The sequence below is a fragment of the Haplochromis burtoni genome, unplaced genomic scaffold (assembly GCF_018398535.1).
Source record: "Haplochromis burtoni strain Fernald_Lab_line unplaced genomic scaffold, NCSU_Asbu1 Contig_205, whole genome shotgun sequence".
NCBI lineage: Eukaryota > Metazoa > Chordata > Actinopteri > Cichliformes > Cichlidae > Haplochromis > Haplochromis burtoni.
In genome coordinates, this window is record NW_024582566.1 from 294,178 (window position 1) to 321,958 (window position 27,781).

The following is a 27,781-nucleotide window of genomic DNA, read 5'->3' on the forward strand; positions in this document are numbered from 1 at the left end:
CTAGTCCACCACTAATACACTGTTGTGCTAAAAGTTTTCACTCACCCAGTGAAAACATTGAATTCAAGGTGTTTCGATCACTTCCACGGCCTCACATGGATAAAATGAAGCACCCAGGCATGCAGACTGCCTTTACAAGCAGTTGTGAAAGAACAGGTCACTCTCAGTATATATTTCATCATGGTACTGTGATACACTGTATTGCCAAAAGTATTTGTATTTGCTTATCTGCCTTCACATGCATATGACCATGAGTGACATTGCCTTCTTAGCCCACCCTTTGTATCTAAGAGACCATTAACTCTTGTCGAAAGTTTTCTGGCTGCTCTCTCAGCCCTTGGTGTTTCGTGTTCTTTCTTCCTCATGTTGCTATCGCTGGTATAGCTACATATATATTCCTACAGCCGTCTTCATCTGCTTGTCCCCAACTACTATATCCAGTCAGTTAGCCACAGGATATTAGTTTGGTCATTCTCAACCACCCTGGGGGACGTATCCTATTTTGGCTTTGAGACTTCGTAGCCATACTCGGCATACATATTTCTGTATGCTGTGTGATCCACTTGGTTACAGCGTCTTGCACCCTGCAGTTACATGCTGGATTGTCTCTGGCATCTTTGCACAGCCTGTATGTGTGAGTTTCTGTGTGTCGCCTGTGAGAGGTGTTCACGATGTATGTCAGCAACTCCAACCGTTGCTGTGCAGTCTCTTACGTCCTGGAATATTGTCGGGGCCTGCAGCTTTATGGGGGTCGCTGCTGCTGAGGTCATGCAGCAGAAGCATGGGGGTAGTTCATCTAGTATAGGGCCGGATATAGTGAAGGGGGAGGTGTTGGAGTCCTTGAGGAAGGTATAGATGTTATTGGTGTTTGGTTTTATGGTCGGTGATGTATGTATCTTCATTACGCACCGAAGTTTTACCCATTTAACACGTAGAAAAACCGAGAAATCTTTAGATAATAAACTTATTCACAATGAGTCCGTAAGTAATTTTTGTTTTAAACAAACAACTATTTAGAATTTTTGTCACTAAACTGCTTCGTTAGTCTGCACCACTTCTTCAAAAAAGGAACAATTTAAACAGAATTTGAACATTTCCAAACATGAAAAATGAAGTTCAGTCTTAGTCTTAAAAAAAGAAATCCAGAAACTTGTGAACAGAGATGAAAACTATATGATTTAGTGAGGGTTTAATACTATTCACTCTTAGTGGCTGCAGTGAGCCTGTTTTTGATTGCAGAGCTGTGGCGGGGAGTGGTCTGCGGCGTGGCTGCGGGTGAGGCGGACGCACCTGAGCGGCATCCCTAATCACGCCTGGCCGGCTTAAAACAGAATGAACTAGGTCCTGTCGTCGTTGTTGTTGATGTGTGTGGGCTCCAGAGCTGCAGCCGCGTGTGTAAGTCGACAGCCGCAATAAAGACGTGTACTGAAAAGTTCGAAAATGTGATTCGGTCTCTCGCGCCGCAGTCGTGGGTTTCAGCACCACTGTAAACGCCTCACAACAGACACGACCACGTTTGCACTTTTCAGTACACGTCTTTACTGTGGCTGTCGACTTACGCCTGCAGCTTTTCACAGGATGCACATATTATTAAAGTAACTGCCGCAAATTTCTTTGTTCCCACGCAAAAGTAATTTCAGTGTTAAACATTAGTTCCACATGGCTTTTCTGCCAGGTAACTTGTGCCCCACCTGTCAGAACTCTCACACACTTTGAGAACCACTGCTTTAAACTGACAAAAATTGGATTTTCAGTAGTCCGGCCTACTTAAGATCAATATACAATACAATACAATACAATTTTATTAATATAGCACGTTTAAAACCGGGGGTACACCAAAGTGCTTCACAATAAGGAATAACAGTAAATGATTACACTGAGCAGTAAGTCATTAATACAAGGTAAAATAGAGAAAATAGAGAAACAAACAAAAGCGATAACCCCTAATCTTCCGATGGTGCCTGGGCTAGAAGTAACTGACCAGAAGATCGTAAAGAACGGCTGGGAGTATAGAGACTGAGGAGGTCGGTGAGATAGTCAGGGGCAAGGTTGTTTAGGCATTTGAAAGTAAGCAGCAGAACTTTAAAATCAATACGAAATTTAATAGGCAGCCAATGTAAGTCAGAGAGCACTGGAGTAATAGAGGCAAACTTTCTAGTTCCAGTTAGGAGACGAACCGCAGCTTTCTGAAGGAGCTGTAACCGTTGGAGGTGAGCAAGTTGGAGTCCAGAGTAAAGCGAGTTACAATAATCTAATCTGGAATCGCAAAGGCATGTGCCAGTTTTTTAAGATCTTTGTACGGTATTAGTGTTTGACCTTTGAAATTTGGCACAATTGGAAGAAGCCAGATTTAACTACTGAGGAAACCTGTTTATCCAGCTTAAATGAACTGTCCAGGCAAACACCTAGATTACTCACAGTATCTGTAAGAAAGTAAGCAAAGGGACCAAATCGCGCAGCTAGCTGGTATCGTCGAGTGTGACTATCAAAAACCATAATCTCAGTTTTCTTCTCATTTAAAATGAGAGAATTGGCTGACAGCCACTCTGTAACATCTTTCAAGCAGTCAGACAAACGATTCAATGAAGCTGGCAGGTCATCACACTACTGGAAATAGATTTGAATGTCGTCAGCATAACAGTGGTAGGAGATCTGATATTTGTCAAAGATAGAACCCAGGGGTAGCATGTAAAAGGCAAATAGTAGAGGGCCCGGCACAGACCCCTGCGGTACTCCACAACAAAGAGGGGCAGCGGTGGACGAGTAGCAGCCCATCAGAGAAAGTCCTACCCGAGAGGTAGGATTTAAACCAATTAAGGGCAGAATCCTTGATGCCTATAACATGTTCCAGTCTCTCTAAAAGAATTTTATGGTCTACCATATCAAAAGCAGCGGACAGATCCAATAAAATTAAAATGGCAGGGCAACCTAAGTCAGTAATTAAAAGAAGATCATTGAAAAACCTGCCGTTTCAGTGCTGTGGTGAGGTTTAAAACCAGACTGAAATGTGTCACTAATGTTATTTGCGTTTAAGTAGGCCTGTAGTTGCAAAAGCACAGTTCTCTCTAATATTTCAGATAAAGTCTAAATGAAGTTTAGAGATTGGCCTATAATTCACACGGTCAGTGTGGTCGAGGCTGGTTTTCTTTAGGACAGGTTGCACCACTGCATGTTTAAATGCAGCTGGGACACGGCCCGTGAGTAATGATAAATTAATCAATGATAAGAAATGAACATCGAACCCATCCTTTAAAATCCGGGATGGGAGGATGAGCCGAGTTCGAACTTCTCAATTGATCAATTATACTTTTAAAAGTAGAAAGTGAAATTGGCTCACACTGGCAGAAGTTGGACGGAGATCCACCAGGAAGAGGATTCAGCACAGGAAGATGAGGGAGTGAGGTTTTTAGAAGTGAGATTTTCCTCATAAAATAATTTAAAAATTGCTCACAGAGAGCTGGGGAGGCAAAGTCTAGTTTATCAGGGCAAGATTTGATGGCAGAATTGAAAATTTTAAACAGGGCCCGGGGGTTATGGCTATTAGTCGCCATTGATGTTGGACAAAAAAGCAGCTTTAGAAGTCTTAACAGCGTCCTGATACATAGTGTGGCTGCTACATAAAATGTCGAGGGATACCTGAAGCTTGTCTTTTTTCCACCTCCTCTCAGATTGACGACAAATACGACGTAAGCCTCATATAGAGTAATTTAACCAGGATTGAGGGGAGGATCTAACATGCTTCATCTTTATGGGGGCCACTAGGTCCGAGGTGGTTGAGCATGTGGATAACATAGCAGTCATAACTTCATCAGCCGAGGGGGGAGTACAACACTTGAGGTCCATCACATCAGGATCAAGGCGGACAGAGTTTAGAAAGACAGCAGTGAAATTAGCCGCACTCTCAGAGTCGATTGCACATACAAGGGCGACAGAGATCAGCAGTGTTTATATGTGTTACACCTAAGTCTGCATTAAACGTAACCAGGAAATGATCAGAGATACCAACGTTGTCAATGTCCTTAATGCTAATATCTAGGCCATATTGGAAGACCAGATCCAGCATATGGCCTTTTACATGGGTCGGTGCACTCACCCATGTAAAAGGTTAAAAGAGTCAGTGAAAACAAGCAAATCCTTGGCTAAGAAGTCCTCCTTACTGCAGATATGTATATTAAAATCACCAGAAATAAGAACACGTCATAATTTAAAAACAGAGAAGCTAGAAAATCCGCAAATTCGGGAATAAAAGACTTATTGTATTTGGGTGGCCGATAAATCACAGCACGGAGAGTCATAGAGGGGCCAGTCAGTTCCAATAATTGAGCCACAAAGCTAGAGGAACTAGGAGGAGGCAGTCGCCGAAGTTCAAGTTTATTTTTAAAAAACGCGGCCCTTCCCCAAAAGTCTCGGTGAGCTGAAAAAAACCACAGTCAGGGGGAAGAAGTTCAGAGAAGGAGAAAACTCACCGGGGCGAATCCAAGTTTCAGTCAGGAATAAAACATCCAGGTGCAGGGTGAGAAAAAGATCGTTTAGGATGAAGGTTTTATTCACCAGCGATCTTGTGTTTAACAATGCCATCCGGCTCTTAGTCACCTCGTCCCCGACAGAGGCGCGTCTCAACTTGCTTAGGTGCCTGTGTTGAGCACGAGTCCCAGAGGTCCCAATCCAGGTCCGAAGTGGCGAGAACAACACCGTAAAGGTCGGATACAATTGAAGTCCAACAGGGCAAATCCAGCGATGGCTGAGCAGTTTGAAGGATGGCCGGCGGTGGGAGGTGAATGGAAATTGCAGAAAGTCTGGGATGGTTGAGGAGTTAGCCGCAGCATGTACCTTAAGTAAGGCTTTAAGGCCAACCCGAAGTCCACTCCGCTTACCACGCTTCCTGGAGCGCCTCTTAAATAGGGAAGGTGGAGGCAGGCAGAAAGTTCTTGTAGACGGGCAGGTACGCAGCAGCGTAGCGTCTCCTAAGTCCCAATGTAGCTCCGGTTCGTGGAAGAGAGGTGGCCGGAGATTTAGCAAAGTTAGACGATCATATGTGATTAAAGCATTGTTCTCAGAGAGGCATGAAGCCAAGACAAGAATAAAAAGCACACAAATGTCTAAATAAAAAGTGTGAAAACAGAGACGAGGGTAAGAAGAGATAGGACGGCCTGCCGAGCACACTGGCGCCATCTTAGTACAGTACAGTACAAATATGGGCTGTATGTGGCTTCAATGTAAAATTAGTTTGACATCCTTGCTCTATGTCATTACTCCAGTCGGAATGGCGGCATCAGGGAGGCGCAACCCATCCCATTGTGACACAGCATCAATCGTGATTTAAATTTCTCTTAAAAAGTGGAAAAGCTGGCAATTCCTTAGCCCGTGGTGACAACAGAGACCTCCACCTCACAAAATGGAGGGGAAGAGGCTCTCCAAAGCTCACACTACTAAGCAGCTGCTGCTTTTCCCCGATTGTGTGAATATTGGACGTCATTATGGATCAGTGTCTCCATTTTACCACAGCTGCAATGAAGACGCCAAAAAACAACAACAACAAAAACAACATCATGCCAACCATTAAACATGATACTGGTAGTGTGATGATCGAGGGCTGCTCAGGACCTCAACGTATTGCTGTGACTGTTGGAACTTTACAGGCCATCAGTTTGTTTCCTGAAACTCAAGTGCACTTGAATTATGCAGCAGGACAGAGAATTCTGCAAAGAAAAATGGAAAGAAATCCATCCATGTGAAAGACTCATTACCAGTTATTGCAAAAACCTTGATTGCACTGCTTGCTGCAAAGTGTGGCACAACTAATTATGAGGTCTAGGCAGCTTTGAAGATGTTTCACCTCTCATCTAAGAGGCTCCAAATCTAGAACCAAAAGGTGGAGAGGCCCAGGTATTTAAACCCTAGTGAGGGTTTTCCCTTAGGTTGTTGAAACACTGTGAATCATGTGTGTCATCACATGAGCCAAGGTGTAAAAAAGGAGTGGGTTATTAAACCAGAGGTATCAGGTGAGGCAAGATGTGAGTGGGGGTTGTAGTGCCTGGGAAGGAATTTCAAGACTGCATTGTAGGTGGCTGACAGTTGGTGTTATAATCCACCCCTACATTCAATGATTGTCATTCACAGTGGACATAGATGGCCTTATTTACTTCCCTCTCAAACAATCTGCCTTCTTGGTCCAAAATATAAACATTGTCATCTAGTTTGAATTACCTGGGACTCTCCACCGTTTGGTTTTAGAACTGAAGAAGCCTGTTGGATGAGAGGTGAAACGTCTTCAAAACATTTAATGGAGTCCAGTGTCTTCCTTCCAAACTTATTTGACTACCATGACCTGTGTCGATCTCCAGCAACGCCCACAAAAATCCTTACACAGGAAGTCGATTTCAGAGCTCTGATTTAAAAGCAAACAAACAAAAAACTCCTACTACCTGATCGTATGAGTCTTAGCCAGAAGATAAGGCAGGGCCCTGGAGCTGAAGTCTGCGAAGGGACTCATCCAGTACTGAGTACCTCGAAATCGTCCCAGTGTATTCCTTACTAACCCAGATATGAAGAAACCTGAGTAGGTTGTGGACTTCTTGGGAGCCGGTTCTCTACAGGAACTGGTTCTCAATTCCCATCCCTACTCAGTGACCTCACCCCCGCCCCCCTCCCCCGCCCCAGTGATGGATGAGTTGTCCTCCTTGTCCCCAGATTCAATTGGACTCCTTTTTCAGTCTGACGGCTCCTTTCACCTCCAATGTCCACCAGCTAGTTTGAGGGTTATCACCGCAACCATCAGGCACCAACCACCTGGTGGGGATCAGTTGACAGCTTATCCCCTCTCTTCACCTAAGTGTCCAGAACATGCGGCCGCAGATCTGGTCATGCAATTGCAAAATCCATCAGCAACCTGCTGTCTAGGCTGTCCTGGTGCCACATGCACTCATGGACATTCTCATGTTCAAACATGGAATTCATTATGGACAAACTGTGGTTTGCACAGAAGTCCAATAACAGAACACTGCTTTTAAGAATAATTACCCCCACCAAGGTTGTTTTTGGCAGCATGTCATTATTCTACTTTTAAAATCAATAATTTGAAAAGATTTGAATTCTGGTAAAACTTTGTAGGAGCTTAGAATGGAAAATCATTAACCGTTCAACAAAGTTTGGTTTCTAAGGTCAATTTATTGCCGTATATCTTAGAAACGGATTCATACAAGCTTGGTGTGTATTGTCAACATATAGTAAGAACCTCGGATACAGGAGGAACAATGCGGTTTTCGTCCTGGTCGTGGAACACTGGAGCAGCTCTTTATCCTCTCGAGGATACTCGAGGGTGCATGGGAGTTTGCCCAACCAGTCTACATGTAATTTGTGGACTTGTAGAAGGAACTCGACCGTGTCCCTCGGAGTATCCTGTGGGCGGTGCTCCGGGAGTATGGGGTGTCTGGCTACGGGCCATTCAGTCCTTATACGACTGTTGCAAGAGCTTGGTCAGCATAGCCGGCAATAAGTCGGACTTGTTCCTGGTGGGTGATGGGCTCCGCCAGGGCTGCCCTTTGTCACCGATTCTGTTCATAGTTTTTATGGGCAGACCCAGGCCACGCTGGAGAGATTATATCTCTCGGCTGGCCTGGGAACGCCTTGGTGTTCCCCCGGATAAGCTGGAGGAGGTGGCTGGGGAGAGAGAGGTCTGGGCTTCTCTGCTTGGGCTGCTGCCCCCATGACCCGGCCCTGGATAAGCGGAAGAAAATGGATGGATGGATAGTAAGAAGCATATAAAGATTATAAATATCCTGTCACTTTTGACCTCTGACCTATTCTTCAAGGTCAGATGAAAACAAGTGATAATAATGCTATATAGAACTATTTAAAACTGTTTCTTACTGTCCTTGTTTGTATTGACCGCGTATAGGCATATAGGTAATCATATATGGAGATTCTAAATATCAATACTTTGTGACTTTTTCCTGTCACTCTAGCCCAGTACTGGCTAATTTCAGATACTGATTCTGAATTTCAGATACCAATTTTTATTCTGACCTTAACAGAAACATGTTTCTTTCACTTTGTCTTACTCACATACCCTCAGTCACAACTTTGTGTCTCTTTTTCAATCCTGTCTCAAGTCCCGATGCCTCAGTTTTCTATTAAAGTTGCAGTGATTCTCCACTGAAACATTTTTTGCTAGCTTTTTATAACGTTCATGTGATGTATTTGTGATGTAAATATGTGACACTATTTCCTTTCCCTATAACCAAAAGCCTTAGCAATCCATCTGCCATTCTCTACACCCCCTGAAAAAGTTGAGATTCAAGCTTTTCGTTCTCTTCTCTGCTCTGGCTCTCTGATACAAGGTGAATGGAAACTCGCTAGCTACGCTCCTTCACTCCTCAGTATGTTGGCTTACTCGTTCACATCATCTCTTTACACTTTGTGACTTTGTCAAAAGGAAACACAGTGGTGTGAAAAAATGCCCCCTTTATGATTTCCTTTTTTGTATGTTTGTCACACTTAAAAGTTTCAGATCAAACTACATTAAATATTAGACAAAGATAACACAACTAAACAAAAAATGCAGTTTCTAAATGAAGGTGTTAATTATTAAGGGGAAAAATATCCAAACCTGCTGGTTGGGCCACCCATAGCAGCAACAACTATCAAGCATCAAGCATTTTGGTCGCCTCATCTTTGTAGAATTGTTGTAATTCAGCCAAATTGGAGGGTTTTCGAGCTTGAAGCATCTTTTTAAGGTCGCCACAGCATGTCAGTCGGATTCAGGTTAGGACTTTGACTAAGCCACTCCAAAGTCTTCATTTTGTTTTTCTTAAGCCATTCGGAGGTGGACTCGCTGGTGTGTTTTGGATCATTGTCCTGCTGCAGAACCCAAGTGTGCTTTAGCTTGAGGTCACGAACAGATGGCCATGCATTCTCCTTTAAGATGTTTTGGTAGACAGCAGATTGCATGCTTCCATTTACCACAGCCAGTCTTCCAGGTCCTGAGGCAGCAAACCAGCCCCAGACCATCACACTACCGCCACCATATTTTACTGTTGGTATGGTTTTAGTTTTTTGAAATGCTGTGTTACTTTTACTCCAGATGTAATTGGACATACACCTTCCAGAAAGTTCAACTTTTGCCTCGTCCGTCCACAGAGTATTTTCCCAAAAGTCTTGGGGATCATCATGATGTTTTCTGGCAAGACTGAGATGAGTGTTTATGTTCCTTCTGCTCAGCAGTGTTTTTTGACATGTCGCCATTTTTGCCCTGCCTCTTTCTTATGGTGGAGTCATGAACACTGACCTTAACTGAGGCAAGTGAGGCCTGCAGTTCTTTGGATGTTGTTCTGGGGTCTTTTGTGACCTATTGGATAAGTCATCACTGCGCTTTTGGGGGAATTTTGGTCAGCCAGCCACTCTTGATTCTCCGCTGTTCCATGTTTTTGCCATTTGTGAATAATGGCGCTCCCTGAGGTTTGCTGGAGTCCCACAGCTTTAGAAGTGACTTTATAACCTTTTCCGGACTAAGAGATCTCAATGACCTTGTTTCTCATTTGTTCCTGATTTTCCTTTGATCGCGGCATGATGTCTGGCTTTTGAGGATCTTTTGGTCTACTCCACTTTGTCAGGTAGGTTCTATTTAAGTGATTTCTTGATTGAGAACAGGTGTGCAGTATTCATGCCTGGGTCTTGCTAGGAAATTGAACTCAGCTTTCCAAAAATGTGATACACCACAGTTAATTTATGTTGTAACAGGGAAGGGCAATCACTTTTTCACACAGGACCAAGTAAGTTTGCATTTTTTCCCTCTACCATTAACACCTTCATTTAGAAACTCCATTTTTTGTTTGCTTGTTTTATCTTTGTCTAATATTTAAATTTGTTTGATGATCTGAAACATTTCAGTGTGACAAACATACAAAAAAATAGGAAATCAGGAAGGGGCAAACACTTTTCACACCACTGCATATTGATTCCCTTATTTGTGCACCCATCTCTCTATTCTTTAAGCCTTTTCTCTTTGTTCCTCATTTGTCTTGTTTCATATCCTTCAACCATCTGTCGTTGTTTTCCTTTTGGTATTCAATAATTTTTAAGACTTTTTTTAAAAATGATGAAGCTTAGAAATTCAACCAAACCAAATCAATTAAGCTGAGGCTGAGACTTTTCCATATGCAGTCATAGTAAAAAGAACATACAATTCTAAAGTTCTCAGCAGACCATAAAATCAAGTAAATGCAAACTCAGATGAACAATAAAACATGGCGTTTGACACCTTTTCATTCAGCTGTGTGCTAGCGCAACAGAGTATTGCTGCCCATCAGTGTGGGAAGGGTTATAAGGTTATTTCCATTAATTTGAAGTCAATGATTCTACAGTGAGAAAAACATTGACAAGTGGAAAACATTCAGGAAGGTTCCCAGTCTTACTAGTGCATGTCCTAGCACATTCACCCTAAGGTCAGAGACACTGCAAGAACAGATCCATATTTCAGACTTACAGGCCTCAGAAGGTTCATCACAAGACCTCTGAAACATTGTCCTTTGGACAGGGGATACCAAATTGCAGATTTTTGGCAAAACTAAATACCTTACCTCCCATCAAAATAACTAGTGACTTTCTCATTGCCCTGACTCTGACCACATCAGCATCCTCATCTTCCTGGACCTTTCTTCAGCCTTCGACACCATTTATCACACCATCCTTCTCTCACCTCTAACCAGATAGCTTCTCAAACTTGCCCTCACTGGTACTGTACTTTCCTGGTTTCAGTCCTACCTCTTCAACAAAACACAGTTTGTCACCAATGGAGGCTCCAGTTCCACCTCTGCTCCATTTAACCAAGGTGAGCCTCAAGGTACTGTGCTTGGACCCTTTCACTTCTTCATCTTAATGCCCCACTTGGCCAGATTATCCACCACCATGGTTTCTGGTTCCATTCCTATGTTGATGACATACAACTTTTTCTCAGTACCAAACCCTCCACCCAGCTCTACCCACAATCACTTGCCAGCTGTCTGCATGAAATAAAAAATGGATGTCATCTAACCAACTCAACCCAACAAACTGAATTCTTGGTTGTTGTCCCCAAAGCCCTACTCTGGGAGGTTGGCAATCTACATAGATGGTTTCTCATCTCACCATTCCCAGACATTTCTAATCTGGATATTGTTTTGTACTCCCACTTTAATTCCAGGCTCATATCAAGTCTGTAACCAGAGCAGGGCTTTTTTTCACCTAATGAACCTAATGTCTCAGATTTAGCCATTATTAGCTGACTCTGTAGCAGAGACTCTAGAACTCACCCACCAAGCTTCCAAGAGACTAAGCTCTGGGAACACCCCACCCTCATAAATCTCCACTGGCTTCCAGTAAAATCACACATTATTTACAAAATCCTTCTTCCTGCTTACAAATCCCTCGCTCACCTGTCTGACCTGCTGCACCCATACATGCAGTCCTCTGTCATGGGACTGCTTTCTGTCCCTTGTACCAGTCTCCAAACCTTTGGGGACAGAACCTTCAGTGTGGCAGCCCCCCACCCTCTGGAACTCTCTCCCATCTGAGCTTTGCAAGGCCCCGTAACTGGAGTCTCCTAAGAAACTTCTTAAACTCACCTCTTCAACAAAGCCTTTTACTTCTAGCTTGTTTGTGTATTTAGTCTTCAACGTCCTTAGGTTTCTTCAAATGCACAATACAAATAGGGGAGTCACCTGGTCATCTTGGAGTCATGGAATCGACCATGAACTCCTTTTTTATACTATCTGTCCAACGGCTAGTCATGGCCAAAACAGAGTCACGCGTTAGGGTTGCTGTGCATAATTGTATGCAAATCTCAATGCACTGAAACAACGCTGCATAGAAGTGTGGGTCCAAATTTCTTCACAGCAGTGTAAGAGACTGATAACATCAGACAGAAACAATTCAAGAAATGGCTACTAAAGGTGTTTGGGTCCAAATGCTACTAAATCATGAGGTTTAGTAAGTTTTTCAGAAACTTTTTGTCAAATAATTTGACACAGTGAAATGTGTTGTGCTGTTCATCTGAGCTTTCATTTCAACACCTGCTGATAGAACGTGTACTTTCTTTTTACCGTGACAGTAACTGTGTCAGCCACAGTTTGTGCTGTCAGTTGTCGGTTTTCAGCTTTTGGGTATATCATAAAAAGCGGATTTTAAACAACATAAGAGACGCATGATGTCTAACATAACATGATTAAGTTGCCAACCAACTGGCATGTCAGCAAGTCTTCATTTTACTTATGAACCTATTTGTCGACTGATGTTCAGTAAGTTTCTCACACCAGATCACTCACAGTCTGTAACTTCCTTCTATTGGGCTGTTCTTTATTTCATCTTCAAGGCAAAACTCCCTGTTTGCATTAAAGAGGACACAACATTTGGCTGTTGTAATGCAAGGCTCTCTTAGTTTTTCATTTTTAAACTACTCAACAAAAAACAATGGTGCACCTTGCTTTCTCTCTGCTTTCCTTTGCAGTAACTATTATTTCACTTCCTTCAGTCATACAGTTTTCAAAATCTCTTGGGTCTGTGAACTAGGCTTCTCTCTCTAACAGTTAAACTTCTTCCTCTCATAAAGAGAAATGAGAACACGGTGATATGTTCCAAATAACAACCATAGAACCTATAAGTTTTAAACTTATCCATATTCTCTAACATATACAAAGTGTGCAAGAGTTATGAATCGAGCCACATAAGGTAACAAAGTTTCCTTGATAATGCCGCTAAGTGAGTCCTCATTGTTTCCTACATGTGTGACTAGTACTGACTACTTTAATTGAGCACCTCCCCCTTTTGTAACCACATTCAATGACCATATGCAAACTAAGTACTGTGGAAACTTTATTGTTGGATGATCAACACGTCACAATAAAAGTCATTCTCAATGTGGAACCACTTTGGAACATATCACTACGCCACCATTTCTCTTCATTTAAACCGCAAGCAGACAGTAAATAAGCTCGTTTCGTTACTTAACTTACTACAATACTGTATGCAGTTTTATTTCATGTTATGTTAAGGATTAGGGAGGTCTCACTACTACAGCCTCACTTTCTAAATGTATACTTTCCCTCATTCAGTACTTTTTTGTTGGATGTAAAATTAAAGACCGCACAGTTTTTCTGTTAGCAGTGTGAAGCTTCATTTCTCTCAGCTTCTCTCTGTTTGTTTGTCTGTTTGTTCATCAGACGGCCCAGGAAGAGGTTCATTCTAAGGAGCAAAAGGTCAAACTCCTGACTGCCAGTGTGAATAGTTTCATTGCCAAAGCCCCGCCCACAGCCCATGATGCTTTGCACTCAGAGTTGGATGTACTGACAGCCAACTACCAGCGCCTGTGCAGCCGCCTTGATGGGAAATGTAAAACTCTAGAGGTACATTGCATTCTTTCTTTTCTTATTTGTTATCTCTGCAGTAATTTCAACCTTGGTGTGCACAGAAAACATTTATGTAAATTTTATGTAATGTTATGCACTTTTATGTAAAATAGTCATGTCCTTACAAGGAGCTTCAAGGCTGATGCTTGCATACATCATGCACAGCTCTAAAGGGGTGTTTTGCTGTAGATATGATTTTAGAGAGTGTATAATAGATATTATAGCTGAAATGAACCAAGTCAAGCCAATTTCAGACTTTTTTCCGTTCCTTTTTTTTCATTTTATCATTTTACCATCAAATTCTAAGCCTCATTAAAAAGAAGTCTTATGTTCAATTGTAGTCTACACGCACTCATCGTGGGAATGAATGTTATGGTAATTTGGGAGCTTTTAATTATTTATTTGAATTGTTCTTTTTCAAGGGTTGAATGATTGTACTGTACGCATCTTTAATTACTTAAAAAGTTGGATGCACAAGTTTGAATTTATGTTGCACACGGTCAAAATTGTAAAAACAGGCTCAAATATATACATGCAAGCAGTGCTAAAGCTTCTACAATGAAAAGGGCAGGCCTGTTAATTCCTTGTTTGATCGTGATTGAGTACAATCGGTAGTTTTTGTTTTAGAAAGCATTTTAGATGCGCAGAACAATGAGAAAGTCCAAAGAAGTGTCTTTTATCGCTTTAATGTTCCATTGTTTCCTTTATTTAAGCTCAAATCAGTTTGATGTTTGAATGCACAGGAAGTTACAGAAACATACAGATATTTGTGCAAAAATGTAGCCAGTAACAGTAAGTTGACAGAAAAATAAAAAGTACAGATATGTGAAAATTCTACTTAAGTACAGTAACAAAGTATTTGTACTACGTGTCTGTGTTTATCAAAATGAGGTACATTGGGGTTATCTGTAGGTATTAAAACCTGTATAAATAATAATAATTACACTTATTTTTATTTCATCTAATTCCTTCAAAGTCTTTACTAAACATATTATGAATCTAGATATATTCATATATTATTTAAACTGCAATTTGACAGCTTGACTGGATTGCTACCTAATTAAAAGGTAAATTATAAACTAATCAGTGCTTGATTTTGCTATTATGCTCCTGAGAAATAATTACATCTGTGTCTTGCAGTTTGCAATAATTCAGCTTTGACTGAAGCATTCTCTTGCTGCTCTCTCTTTTTCTGCCATTCTCCAGAGTCTTTCTTACCTCTAATTGTGAGTTCAGGGCACATGTCTGTTTTGTGTTGCAGGAGGTGTGGGCGTGTTGGTGTGAATTGCTGTCCTACATCGAGCAGGAGAATGCCTTTCTGGACCAGTTGGAGGAGAAACTGGACAAGACAGAAAACTTGCCGGGAGGATCTGATGAGCTACAGAAGGTGCTGGATGTAAGTGTCAACACTTAGATCCAATTCATGTGTAAAGCTGGTAAAGCACCAGGAGTGGCTCTGCCACGTTACATCAATAATGCAGTTTTGCTCCATTCTCTACACATTTAATCCACACTTGGAGAAGTCTTCACATGGTAACTGATATTGCTGTATGCTGTTCCTGTGTCTGACATCTTGCCCTCCTCTTGTGTGCTGTGCAGCCTAACGTGGAAAACGGTGAATGAATTGCTACTTATGTTGTGGATTTCTACTGAAACTGACTCCAAGGGCTTTCACCCAATCACACACATTCCTACAGCACTGTTATCGATGCCTACGCGCTTTCTATAATCATTCCAGTGTTTACTATCTCGCCCAAGGATCCTTCGATATGCAGGAACTGGGGATCGATCAGCTGATCTTCTGACTGGTAGTTTCTCTTATTTCTTTCTGTCTGTACATGCAGAGCATCGAGGTTCTTTTGCAGCACCCAGAAGACAACAGGAACCAGATCAGAGAACTTGCCCAGACCCTGATGGATGGAGGTGTTCTGGATGAGCTGATTCAGCAAAAGTTGGATGCTTTCAACACCCGATGGGATGAACTTATGGCAAGGGTAAGATATACAGCACGTGAACTATAATGTAAGCACACAGTGGAAAACCTGAAAGAACTGTTACTTTATTGTTTTAATAAGCAGTCTACTTTTTCATATTTGTTCATATGTTTTAGGCCAGAGAGCAGTTTGTGCTCATTTACCTGAATGTGTGTAGTTTATTACTTTGTCTGGACGTAACAGTGGGAAACTCAAATGAACTAGTCACTGAACTACTTAGCATGAACTTTCTAGTCACTGTCAGAACTCTGGCTGCAGCACAGGGAGCTTTTAGGACAACCTGATAATTCATTGGTCTGGGAGACATGAAACATGGGGGGATACACAGGGATGGCGGTAACTTAACTCTCACTGCTGAAGGACTGATGACAGAATCAGTTTCATGGCCTGAGGCATGCTTTTGGACCTCAGGGCAGTGCAGAAAGTCTTCCATGCAACAGATGACTTGTGGACCTCAGTCAGATACCATGAAACTGGAAAACTTGATCAATGAGTAAGTTAGCTTTCTCAGAGGCTGTGGACAGTTTATCTAAGGCAATAAAGTGTGCTGACCTGGAGAGGATGGAAAGGATGACTGTTGTATTCTTGGAGGTTGGTAGGCTGGTAACAAAATCGAGTGCTATATGAGTCCAGGGCCTGTAGTGTGTTGACGCGAGTTGTAACAGACCGGGTCAGGGTTCAGATCGGACATGCTGCCATGTGTCATGCCCTTTCACAACTCACCGGAAAAAGTTCAGGCAGAAGTGAAACAGCATCATTTCTGGGCGCCTGCCTCACGCACAATTATGGGAGTCTGAGCCATAAGCATTAGTGTCTGGGTGGGTCTTGCGGTGGAGTGAATCTCCCGGACTACGGTGACTGATTGCCATTGTTTACTGAAGAGTGGCACCACCTGCTCCTGCTCTCAGCTGGTCTTAAAAGTCAATCCATTGATTACTGCTCATGGCTCACAGGTGAGAGGAGACAAAAGTGGGAAGCAGACTGTCCCATATTTATAAAACATAAAGTTTTGGTTGAACTTTCTATATTAGACGGTGAACAAAAGGTACTTTTATGTAATTTAATTGTTGATCTACTACGTAACTAAAAGTGGAGGTCCTTATCAGCAGGAAAAGTTCTAGAACTTCTAAAAATACAGTTCGATTTTTTAGCCACTGGTAGGATCTCTTGTTGTCACGCACATCTTCTCTTTGAGCTTGATTAATGATTCTTCTCTTCATTGTAATTCTCCTGAGACATCTTGTGTTTCTCCTCATTTTCACACCTTAACTGTTTTTTTAATCATTGCTCCCCTTTTGTATCTTTATCTGCCTAATTCTTGTCCTCCATTTGTCCCTTTGCCATCCTTCCAGTCATCACCGATGACATGATTGCATTCTCAGCCACTTGCTGTGATCCTCAGCGACAGATTAGACATAGTTGTGCGCCTCCCTTACAATAGAAGCAGATTAATGTTCTCCTTGCTGCCTGATAAGCCTTCTTTTGTTTATCTACCCTACATAGACTACAAGAGTGTGTGTGCGTGTTTTGTGTTTTTTATTTCAGACCTTTTGTATTTTTGAGAGGAACAGAAGCTCCTGCTCCTTGTTTTGGTATTTATACCAGCATGTATGCATGTAGGGAGAGACTGGGTAGGTCTGAGCCCTGTTTATTTGTTATCTATGAAAAAGACGAGGAGCCGCGAGACAGGACCAGAGTTTTAGTGAGTATTTCTTGGAATGATGGATGAGAAGAAAATGTGCACAGAGAGCAAAATATTACCTGGATGTTTTTCCTTTGTTGAGCTGAAAAGACGGCATTGAGGAAATCAATTTTTATTTCTTACATCTGGCACAAATTGGATGTTTCATGAGCAACACTGTCAGATAACTAGGGTTCTTTGTCAGTTTCACGGTCTTCACAGGGATTTCAGATGACCTTTGAAATCTTATTGTTTTAAAATTTGAACATAATGACATGGACTCAAAATGCCACATTAGTCTGAATATAGGCTGAGCCTGAATATATCATCCAAAGCTTTGTTTGAGCAAAAGTCTTGTTACAGAAAGGGAAGGGATTGGGATTCAGGGAGATTTCAGCAATTCATCTTTAAACTGACTAAGATTCAATTTTCTTATGCAAGTGAAATATGGTTATATATAAGCTTAGAGGTTTAGTTTTCACTTATAATACGTTAGCATTATTATTATATTAAGCAGGATGACAACACATGTTCAAAATGCAAATTGAGTAAAATAAATAAATACATAAAATGTTATACAAAAATGCCCAAATGAAAATCTGATATTCTGTTTACTCTATCAAAAACTAAAGGAACTCTTTTTGTGTCATCATGTTTCAACTTTCTTTCCATGACGAGAGGTGCACGATAAATAGGCTAAATAGAGGCGAGCCATACTCACTGTTTAATCTTGGTTTATTCTCATCTGATGATGCTATAACAGCTTATTTTGATTTAGAAAGTGATTCTGAGCTTGTGGATCTGTTGTCATTGGTGATTACTCTTACCCCAGAGGCTTCAAAAAGCATTATTCTTCCTTTTCACCCTACTTAGCTGATGAAAAAGAAGATAAGTGCAAGAGTCAGTCAGCTTCCTTTCACAAGCTCTAGTTAGCTGACAGAGCAGAATAATAATCTCAATATATTAATGTTCCACTTTAAAGTGATAAATCTGCCCCATGCATGCAAAAAACAATAATTAAATAATTCCACGTCTCCTTGTTCATTTCTTCAGATCACAGATGCATACTTGGAGATTTCATTTCATTGCTTGGTAACAGATGAAAACCAATTGGAAGGTGTTTTTAACATAAGGCAGTCAGTCATCGATGTCAGTTTGCACGCGATGGTTCGGGATAGAGGAATAATGAGTAAGAAGAAACACCCGAGTGAGGGCCTCAGATGCATGCACTGCTAGCACAAGGCTTAGGCTGGCTCAGGACTATACTTGGAACCATTATCCTTCTATATGAGATTAGTATGTTCACCTGTAACCGCATACATTTAAGCCTTCTCTCTCACACACAGTCACACAGGCTCTTATATGATGTAATAGGATTGTTTACTAGTTATTCCTGTCTGCAGTTAACGAGAGAGTGAAGATGGAAACACTGCAGTAGACACTGAGACACCTCACTGATAACAAATTTCAGAAGAGCGTCGGTTATATAGCGACAACACCGAGAGGACATGCGAGAGAAATCCCAGAATCCATCCTTCAAGAGGGTACACACAGGGGGCTGTGTGTCTTTGTGTAGATGTACTCCTGTCTCGTGTATGTAGCTGTGTGTGTCTGTTTGTGTGCTAATAGTGAAGCCTCTACGAGTGCTTTGCTGTGCTAAAATTCTCATGGCCTGTAAATAGCTAGAAAATAGTCTGTTTTCATATTTAAAGATGGGAGATACGCAAACTGGGCGCTGGTTCTACAGGAGAGGGGCCGGACTTTTAGTTATTGTTCTTGTTCTAATTTACATGAGTTAGAATATGTCTTTTGACTTTCTTGTTTCCACAGGCAGCACTCAGGCAAAAAGAGCTGGAGCAGAACCTCCAGTGGGCTCGGGAGAATGACGAGACCCTGAAGCAGATCCAGGAATCCTTAGCTAACACAGACCGCCACCTTACTGCATACCTGGCTGATCAAATCGACGCTCAGCAGATACCACAGGAAGCTCAGGTAGCCATAGCACAATGATCCCTCTATAACCTTTATAGTCACATGACAGGAACAAAGGCATTTGTTTCCCTCGCCAACCGAGGAAGACAGAATTCCTAATGATATCCTGACTTTACAAACATTTGTAAAATATTACAGCACCCAAGTGTGAGGTCTAATATCAGCTGGCCAAAATGAAAAGAACCAGTTCTGAAAGCAGTTTGGGCGTCTTTAGCAGACTGAAAGTCTCTGTTTAAGGGCAAATCCAGACCACCGCTCACCACTGGTGTTAGGAAACAGACACACAAACAGCCTCGGTCTTTGTGTCCTTGCCTCTTTTTCCGGCTGTCTTCCCCACACTTTGATTTGATTTCTCTCTGTCTCCCTTTCACCATCTCTTTTTCAATCTCTCTCTTACTGACACACACACAAGAGGATAAAAGGATGATTACATTATTGGAGCAGAGTGGACGACCACTCCTCAGACTTTGTTTTTAAAGAGAAGGATGGCAGAGACAAAGTGTGTGCGAGAGAATCTGTAAGTGTGGCGGTGATGTAGGCTCGTGTTTGGACTCATCTTCTCTCTTCTTGATATCTCCTTCCCCCTTGTGGTCAGCAGAAGGCTGTACACTGTCAGTCCATTTAAGCATTTTTAGGGTTATTTCACTTTGACTTTAGTGTTTAATTGAATTTAATAAATTACATAAAATTACATGAATTCCTTATGTATCATGTGTGTTTGTGTTTTCACAAGAAAATCCAGTCAGAGCTGAGCAGCCATGAAACGACCCTGGAGGACTTGAGGAAGAAGAACCAGAACAAAGACAAAGAGCCTTCCCCAAAGATCATGGGACAGATGGACCTTACCCAGGTACATAACCACAGACAGTGTGCTGAAATGGGTAATATAGGTGCAAACAGCCCTTACTGACGACCACTTGAAAACATCAGGTCACGTTTTTTATCCTAAAGCTAGAAAACATGTAAATGGACTCTACTCGAATGCTCAGATCTCCTGCACATCACATTTCCTCATCAGAACCTGTTTTGAGGTGTTGGGTGGTACAAGTATAACCAACAGTACAGTATAAAACGCAGAAGATAATGCTGAAAATCAAAGGGCATTATTACTTACATCAGTGCGAGCATACTGTGCCATGTGGGGTGGCTGTAGCTCAGGTGGTAGAGCGGGTCATCTACTGAGCGGTTGGTGGTTCGATTCCTGGCTCCTCCAGTCTGCAGGCCAAATATCCTTGGGCAAGATACTACTCAACTGCAAGTATGCATGTGTGTTGCACATTTGCGCCACTGACAGGTGATCAAATACCTGCCAGTACTCAAACGTGTCTTTGGAAGTTATTGCCATGGTAACTGTATCAGTGACCACTTTTTGCCATGTTAGTGGACACATGTACAGACAGGATATGGTGTTTGCTGTAATCAGTACTCCTGTAGGACTCGTTGCCTATCATTATGTGTACTATGGGTCTTGTCATTTCCCAGAATATGCTGGCAGATGTGTGGACTAAGTTCCGACTCTTCCAGAAGCCTGCCAACTTTGATTCTCGGCTGCTCGAGTGTGAGCGCGTGCTAGCCTGGGTCAAAAGTCAAATGGGGGTGCTGGACATCCGCAGTGTGGAGCAGGATGTGGTGCAGTCACAGCTGGAGCAGTGCATGGTGGGTATTTGTTTCACATACGAACTGATGGAGAGATTCTATTTTAAGTGGCTTCTATCTATTTGGCTTGAACAGAAGCTGTATAAAGCGCTGAGTGAAGTGAAAGGGGAGGTGGAGACGGTTATAAAAACAGGCAGACAAATCGTACAGCGGCAGCAGACTGAGCAGCCCAAAGAGCTGGACGACAGAGTGACCGCCCTGAAACTGCTGTATAACCAGATGGGAGCTCAGGTTAGGACACACACACATACGCACACACACACTGGAGTAACTCCACCAGCATAATCAAAGAATATGTGTTTGTAGGTGACAGAGAGTAAGTTGGAGCTGGAGAAGAGTCTGAAGTTGTCAAGGAAGCTGCGTAAGGAGCTGAACGGGCTCACAGAATGGCTCGCCGCCACTGATGCCGAGTTGACGAGGCGCTCTGCAGTGGATGGAATGCCCAGTGACCTGAAGGATGAGGTGGCGTGGGCACAGGTACCTACGTGTATATATCAACATGAAGACAAACATTAAAGAGTGATAATATCTTTTATTTTAAGTGCCTTTATAAACATGCAAGGTCACCTTACATAGAAAAGTTCTTCTGTCCTTGTTTCCTAATTGTTCTCAGTCCATCCATGGGGAGACGGAGAGACACCAGCCACAGCTGCAGGCAGTGGTGGACCTCGCCGAGGCCTTAAAGGCTGTGCTGCGCGGCCACGGAGGCCTGGTGGACGACAAAGTCAGCCTGCTGCACTGCAACTGGATTGCAGTGACTTCTAGAGCAGAAGAATGGCTCAACCTGCTGCTGGTCAGAAATAGAGCTGAAATCATTCTGTGATTCTGTCTTATTATACTTTTCATTTACCTGTTGTTTCGGTTCTAATATTAGACCTGGTTTGCTAAATATAGCTCTTGTAGATGTCACTGTTTGCAGAAGAAGAGTCAGATTTTTCTCTTTCTTTATCTCTTTCAGGACTACCAGCAGCAGATGCACAAGTTGGATGGACAAATACAGGAAGTGAATGGATGGATCAATGGTGCAGAGAGAAAAATGAATGAGATAGACAGCCAGGGACCCAGTGATGTGTTGAAGGTTATATTGTTTATATACTTTGAGGCTTTTTCCCTATGCCAAATGTTTCTTTCATGCCTTTGGTGAAGACAGTTTATGCACCTAACATATGTGTCTTGGGACCTGCAGGTGCTACGTGCAGAGCTGGAACTCACCAGAGGAAAGATGGAGGAGGTAAGGTCTCTGGGGCAAGAGTTAATGTCCACCAGGGGGGACAACTGCCAGGCCCAGGTCAGACCCAAGCTGGAGCAGCTTAACCACAGATTTGACACCATCTCTCAGCGCATTACCTCTGGAATGGTAGGGAAGTACCTTTATGGAGATATACTTTTAGAGCAGTAACACACAGTCTGTTTGTTTGGCTGTTTCATATTTATTGTTAAATGCTATATCTTAAATCCTAAAATCCATGAATTTACTTTAATAGATTTCAAATTGTAGTTGCTCCTTAACTCTTCTTCTTAGTCTTACTACATAGGTCTGCGACTGTGTAAATAAATGTACGTTCTGTGTGTATGTGTGCGCCTGTACATTGTTGCCATGGGACTGTGTGTGTGCGGCAGACGGCAGCATCAGCCAAAGAGCTGGAGCAGTACCACAGTGACGCGCAGGTCTGGCTGGAGCTCCTGGAAGATGAAGTCAACCAAGGGGAAAACCTGAAGGAAGAAGATTTCCTGGAGGACAAGGTCTGTTACCCTCGCACCAAGGTTCAGTCACAGCTAGTGTGACTTCCAGTCATTTTCTGTTTCGACTAACAAACCAAGCATGTACTTTTTAGGACTGTGAGGAGGGCGCAGTTAAGGAGTTACTATTAAAAGGAGAGAGTCTACAGAAGAGAGTCCCGGATCTGGACAAGAGAGAGGAGATCAGACTTAAGCATAACAAGCTGAACATGAAATACAACACAGTGAAGGTAACACACACAACAGCTAATATTAAACAGAGTAATAACATGGGAGTATATTCACAATGTGTTATATCATAATTCAATGAAATATCTAAAAGTTGCTGCTAACACATTAAGCCAAAGCCTGTTATCTGTGTTCAAGTCAGCAAAAAGTTGCTCTTTGCTGGCTAGCATATTATGCTAATATTAGCATAATATGCTAATATTAGCATATTATGCTAATATTAGCATAATATGCTAATATTAGCATAATATGTTAACAATAAGCCAAAATAAAGCAAACCATTACATTAAATAAAATAAAACTTAACAAAGTAAAGATTTTTTAATTTTCACTAAATACAAAACTAAACTTGTTGTACTTGCTTCTATAAATATAGAAGTATGTATGTATTACATTAAATAAATAAAAACATGTTAACGTGCTCATACATGCAAATACAGAAACAGTTTCTACAATTAAAACTTTTTGAGTCAGTACTTTCATGACCAGCTTTTTTTGAGATAATAATTGTGGGAGGAAAGAAGCAAGATGACATGAATGTTAATGTTCTTCTCAGCTGTAGCTGCACATAAACACTGTTTTATTTCGAATACATGTAACAGCAGGTCAGTTGGATGAAAGCTGTGTCACATAAAGATATTCGTGATATTCATGTGTGTGCATGTCTCTGTGTGCTTGTGTGGGCACATGCATGTAGGACCTGCGCGTCCTTCGAAACAGGAAGGCATTGGCCATTGCGCCCCAGTGGTACCAATACAGGAGGAAGTCACATGACCTGCTTGCCTGGCTAGATGACATTCAGCGCAGAGTGGACTTACTGCCTGACCCGCCTGAGGGAGAGAGGGTCAAGGTGACGATGTGCACAGAAACACACACACAGCTCCATTCCATAAAGCACTTCTTTGTATTTTCTATTTGGCTTTTCTCAAAAACCCACAGCCTGACTTTATGTTTGTCACCGCAGCTCTTCATCTCACGCCTTTTCTTTCCCACATCGCCTGCTTTGATCTTTTGCCATTCTGTGTTTTGCGGTATATATTCCTTTGTTTCTATCCTTCCTCTCCCCTTCTCCAACTTTTGGATAAAGATTTAATATCAAAGATTTGCAGCTTAATGACATGGAAACACTCCCTGAGCATTTTTTAAGGGAATAGTCTTTTTATTACGATCACCTGTAGATTTTATCAAGGATTTAGTTTTTTATTAATGGACCAGAGTTGTGTGCAATATTTTATTGTCATTAAATAATTACTAACTGTCTTTTAAGGCAGCATTGAACTTAAAACCCCTGTTTATTACTTCACGATGATGATAAAACATGCTCCTATTTAATTCAGTATACTATGGAGCTTTGCTGCAGCAAACATACTTGACCTCACTTGAGCAACTCAGTAGCTTTAGACATTGCCAACATTATATTAAAACCATGTACTTTACTTATATTTGCCACTTGATTCGTTTTTCAGAATAATTTATATACACTGTGGTGTAAAGTAATCACTTATTCACACAAACCATTGAATTCAGGTGTTCCAATCACTTAGATAGCCACAGATGTACAAATGACAGAGCAAGGTTATGCTGAGGTGTATAGTGCACATCACTATACACCTCCAGACTTCATGTGGGATTCAGATTAGCTCGGGACCAGTAGGTAGAGAGCTTCATGGCTGGGCAGCTGTATCCAGGCCCTACATCACCATGACAAGCACAATTGCAAAGCATTGGATGCAGTGGCCTAGAGCACGGTGCTACTAGACTCTAGAGCAGTGAAGATGTGCTCTCTGGAGCGATGAATCACATTTCTCAGTCTGGAAATCCACTGGATGAGTCTGGGTTTGGCAGTTGCAAAGTAAATGGCTCTTGTCAGACTGCATTGCCTCAATTGTAAAGTTTGGTATGAGGCCATATGTCAGGAGCTGGGCTCGGCCTCTTAGTTCTAGTGAAAGGAACTCTTAATCCTTCAGTGCATGAAGACCCACAAAGACATGGATGAGCAAGTTTGGTGTGGAAGAACTTGACTGACCAGCACAGAGTCCTGACTTCAACCCAATGCAACACCTTTGGGATGAGTTGGAGCTGAGACCGCGAGCCAGGTCTACTCGTCCACCATCAGTGTCTGACTTCACAAATGCACTTGGAAGGGAAAGCCTACCCAGAAGAGTTGAGGGTTTTATAGCTGCAAAGGGTGAGCCAACGTCAAATTAAACCCATGTTAAAAATGGGATCTCAATCAATTTCATACGCTTGTGAAGGCAGCATTTGTATCTTTGTTACAGTTTGTAGGCGCTCCTTCCAGTTGCTAAGTTTTTGAAACTGCAGCATCTGAAAAGAACACAAGAATCATATTGTTTGTTTAGAGCAATTTTAAGTATTAAGATGTCCAATGATTTCTTATTTTGATCAAAGTGCTACAGCAGTGCAGCACTAACATCTGGTTCTGATTTGGAGAAGGTGTGAGAAGGAAACCCTGGACTCCCACCAGTTTCCCCGCCCTTTCTGACTCTCTGTATGTGTTTCACTTTCAGATGATCACTATGACATTTCGCTAAGCGGACACACCACCCGCACGTCTCAGACTCATCATCATTGCCGCGACAGATATTCCTCACTGCTTGTCCGTCTGTGTCTCTGTCCATCCTTCTGCTTCCAGTCTGTTCGTGTAGCTCTTTGTTTCTGTTCAGCCAGAAGCTGCTTAGTTCACACAAAGCACAATAACTTTACTTGTTCTCTGTATGAATAAAGTCTCAAGGCAGTCAGTGCCTCATGATCATAGCACTGCTTTCTTTTTGAAATGGAGTTAAATACTATACAAATATGCAGCCTGAACTTTGTATGTTTATATGTGACACTGACGAACACAACACTTTGTCCCTTTTGTCAATGTATTGTCTCTGATGGGTAAATGATGTGCTGATGGGAAAAAGAAAGTGGAATGTGTCATTATTTATTATTTGAAATGTGTGTGTGTGTGTGTGTGTGTGTGTGTGTGTGTGTGTGTGTGTGTGTGTGAGAATGTGTTTCCAATACATCTACATACTTCTCTGTGCTTGCCCCACTTGGCCCCCAACCAATAGCAAGTGACCTTCCCCATTGATTTTGTTCAATAGGAAATTGGCTCAGAGTTCGACAAGAAGAAGGAGGAGCTTAAGGAGGTGCAGGGCTTAGCCAATCAGCTTTCAGAGGCTGGAGCCACCAATCTAGTGGAGCCCCGCCAACTCCAGCTCAACACACGCTGGGTTGAGGTGGAGGGCAAGTTCATACCCTTCAAAAGACAATGTGTGAGTTTCAGTAGGCACAACTTGTGTATCTACAGTACTAACAGAAAATACTTTAATTATTATATTTCAATACTAACTCTTTAATCTCTCAAAGGTAGTTGTAACAATTCATTTTTATGTAACAGCATGAAAGCTTCAATCTAAAACGAAGGTTAGGAGCAGTAAACTTATTAAATCCACAGTCAGCCAACGAACAGTGTTCTGATCGAGTACAAACTAATATTGGTACCACAAACTCATTAGCTCTAACAACTATGATATGCTAGTAGTGCTATCTTAATAATTTACTACTAGATTCAGAATTCATGTAGGCTGTTTTTTATAGTGCTACCGAGGTGGTTAGCATAGAGTGGTTACATTTTGTGTGTTTGCCTGTGAAACTTATGGACGATAAGAAACATTTAAAATGTTACCAACATTATCTTTTAGTAAAATATTAGTCCCTACCTAAATACCCCAAACTTGAGACCTTCTCTATCTCTTTACATTTTTAATACCTTCAAAACTGATAGTAAAATACATTTTTATGTTTTGAAAATCTGGATTTGATTTTCTCCACTCAAGGAAACAAGTTGCTTTTTGTGTCTTTCTATGCTGCATTCTCATCCACACATTATACCTGTACACAAGTTTAAATCTCCTTGGTTGCTTTGTCTTACTCTGTGTCACTGCATGCCTCCTGCTCCACAAACCAATCACATCACTGGCAGTTCCCTGATCTGCAAATCACAGACGATGTATTTATCTTGTAAGCCACTAACAGGAAATCCATGTACATAGACAGATACACATGTGAACTGTCAGATTTCAGGTATACATTAGTTTATTTCTACATGTGATCTCAGACCAGTCTTAAGCACAGTAGTATCAGTTTGTCATTTTCTGCCTTGCTCTCTCACAGCATTGGACAGTAAACATATAAGCTGCTAATGTCACTCATCTGGTCAAATATTTTCCTTAAATATTACTGATCACAGCGATCTTATGAAGCTGACATCTTCTGGACTAACGTGCTTATTTTGAGTTCAGAGTTACAGGTCAGGGGGTAAGAAATAAGGCCGCACATCTGGCCACCCCTGTTGGTAGTGTCTTGCCCAAGGATATTTGGCGTGCAGACTGGAAGCACCCAGGGATCAAACATGAACCTTTTAGCTGGCAGATGAAACCAATTCTGTTATTGTTTAATATGAGGTCAAACCTGAGTGGCTTTAAGTCCACTGTCAACTACAGGTGCTCTGTGCTCACACACGAGAGTCAAACACAAAATGTTGGAAAGGCTCACAATGAAAATGTGTGGGCAGTGTTTGGTCCTTTGCTACTAATGTGAGGCAGTAAATTAGAGTCTGATCACTATGCAGCCTTTGCTCTTAAAATAATGTCCAATGTTGACATAATTCATAAATATGACCACAAGCTTTTCCCACTTTTAATCACGTCTGTTTTAAGCAGGAAGGTTCTGATCAGCCAGTGAAGTTGATTAAAAAGAAATAAATAAATGTAAAATGAGTCTTAAGAATTATGAAAAAAATAACAATAGTCAGTCTTTAGCATCCAGGGAAAACTGCTGCCTAACGAAGGTTTAGGAACACAGCTGAGTGATATTATGACAGTCTAGGTTTTGATGCTTACAGTGTTGTGGGACACATAATTATAAACAGCCATATGCACAGAACAAACCAACAATAGAAAGAAAAAGCATGTAACATGAAACGTAGTATTGTGAGCACTTTATGGGCTTGTTGTTGGCTTAAAATACGAGACGTCAAAAAAAGTGAGCGGTAACTTTACAGGATGGTAGGTGACAGCACGTTTTTTGAAACCATGATGACT

General features: G+C 41.8%; 1 protein-coding gene across 1 annotated transcript in view; it reads left to right on the top strand.

The window, feature by feature from the left end:
- dmd (dystrophin) overlaps positions 1 to 27,781 on the top strand; it is a gene marked incomplete at its 3' end in the record, with an annotated part of 309,815 nt that overhangs the window by 173,795 nt on the left and 108,239 nt on the right. Inside the window, 15 exon segments of the mRNA XM_042226291.1 lie at positions 13,194 to 13,376; positions 14,641 to 14,775; positions 15,224 to 15,373; positions 18,885 to 19,046; positions 19,780 to 19,896; positions 20,529 to 20,702; positions 20,778 to 20,933; positions 21,009 to 21,179; positions 21,316 to 21,495; positions 21,661 to 21,780; positions 21,889 to 22,059; positions 22,323 to 22,445; positions 22,538 to 22,672; positions 23,368 to 23,520; positions 25,781 to 25,951. Coding sequence (XP_042082225.1) covers positions 13,194 to 13,376; positions 14,641 to 14,775; positions 15,224 to 15,373; positions 18,885 to 19,046; positions 19,780 to 19,896; positions 20,529 to 20,702; positions 20,778 to 20,933; positions 21,009 to 21,179; positions 21,316 to 21,495; positions 21,661 to 21,780; positions 21,889 to 22,059; positions 22,323 to 22,445; positions 22,538 to 22,672; positions 23,368 to 23,520; positions 25,781 to 25,951 — 2,301 coding nt within the window.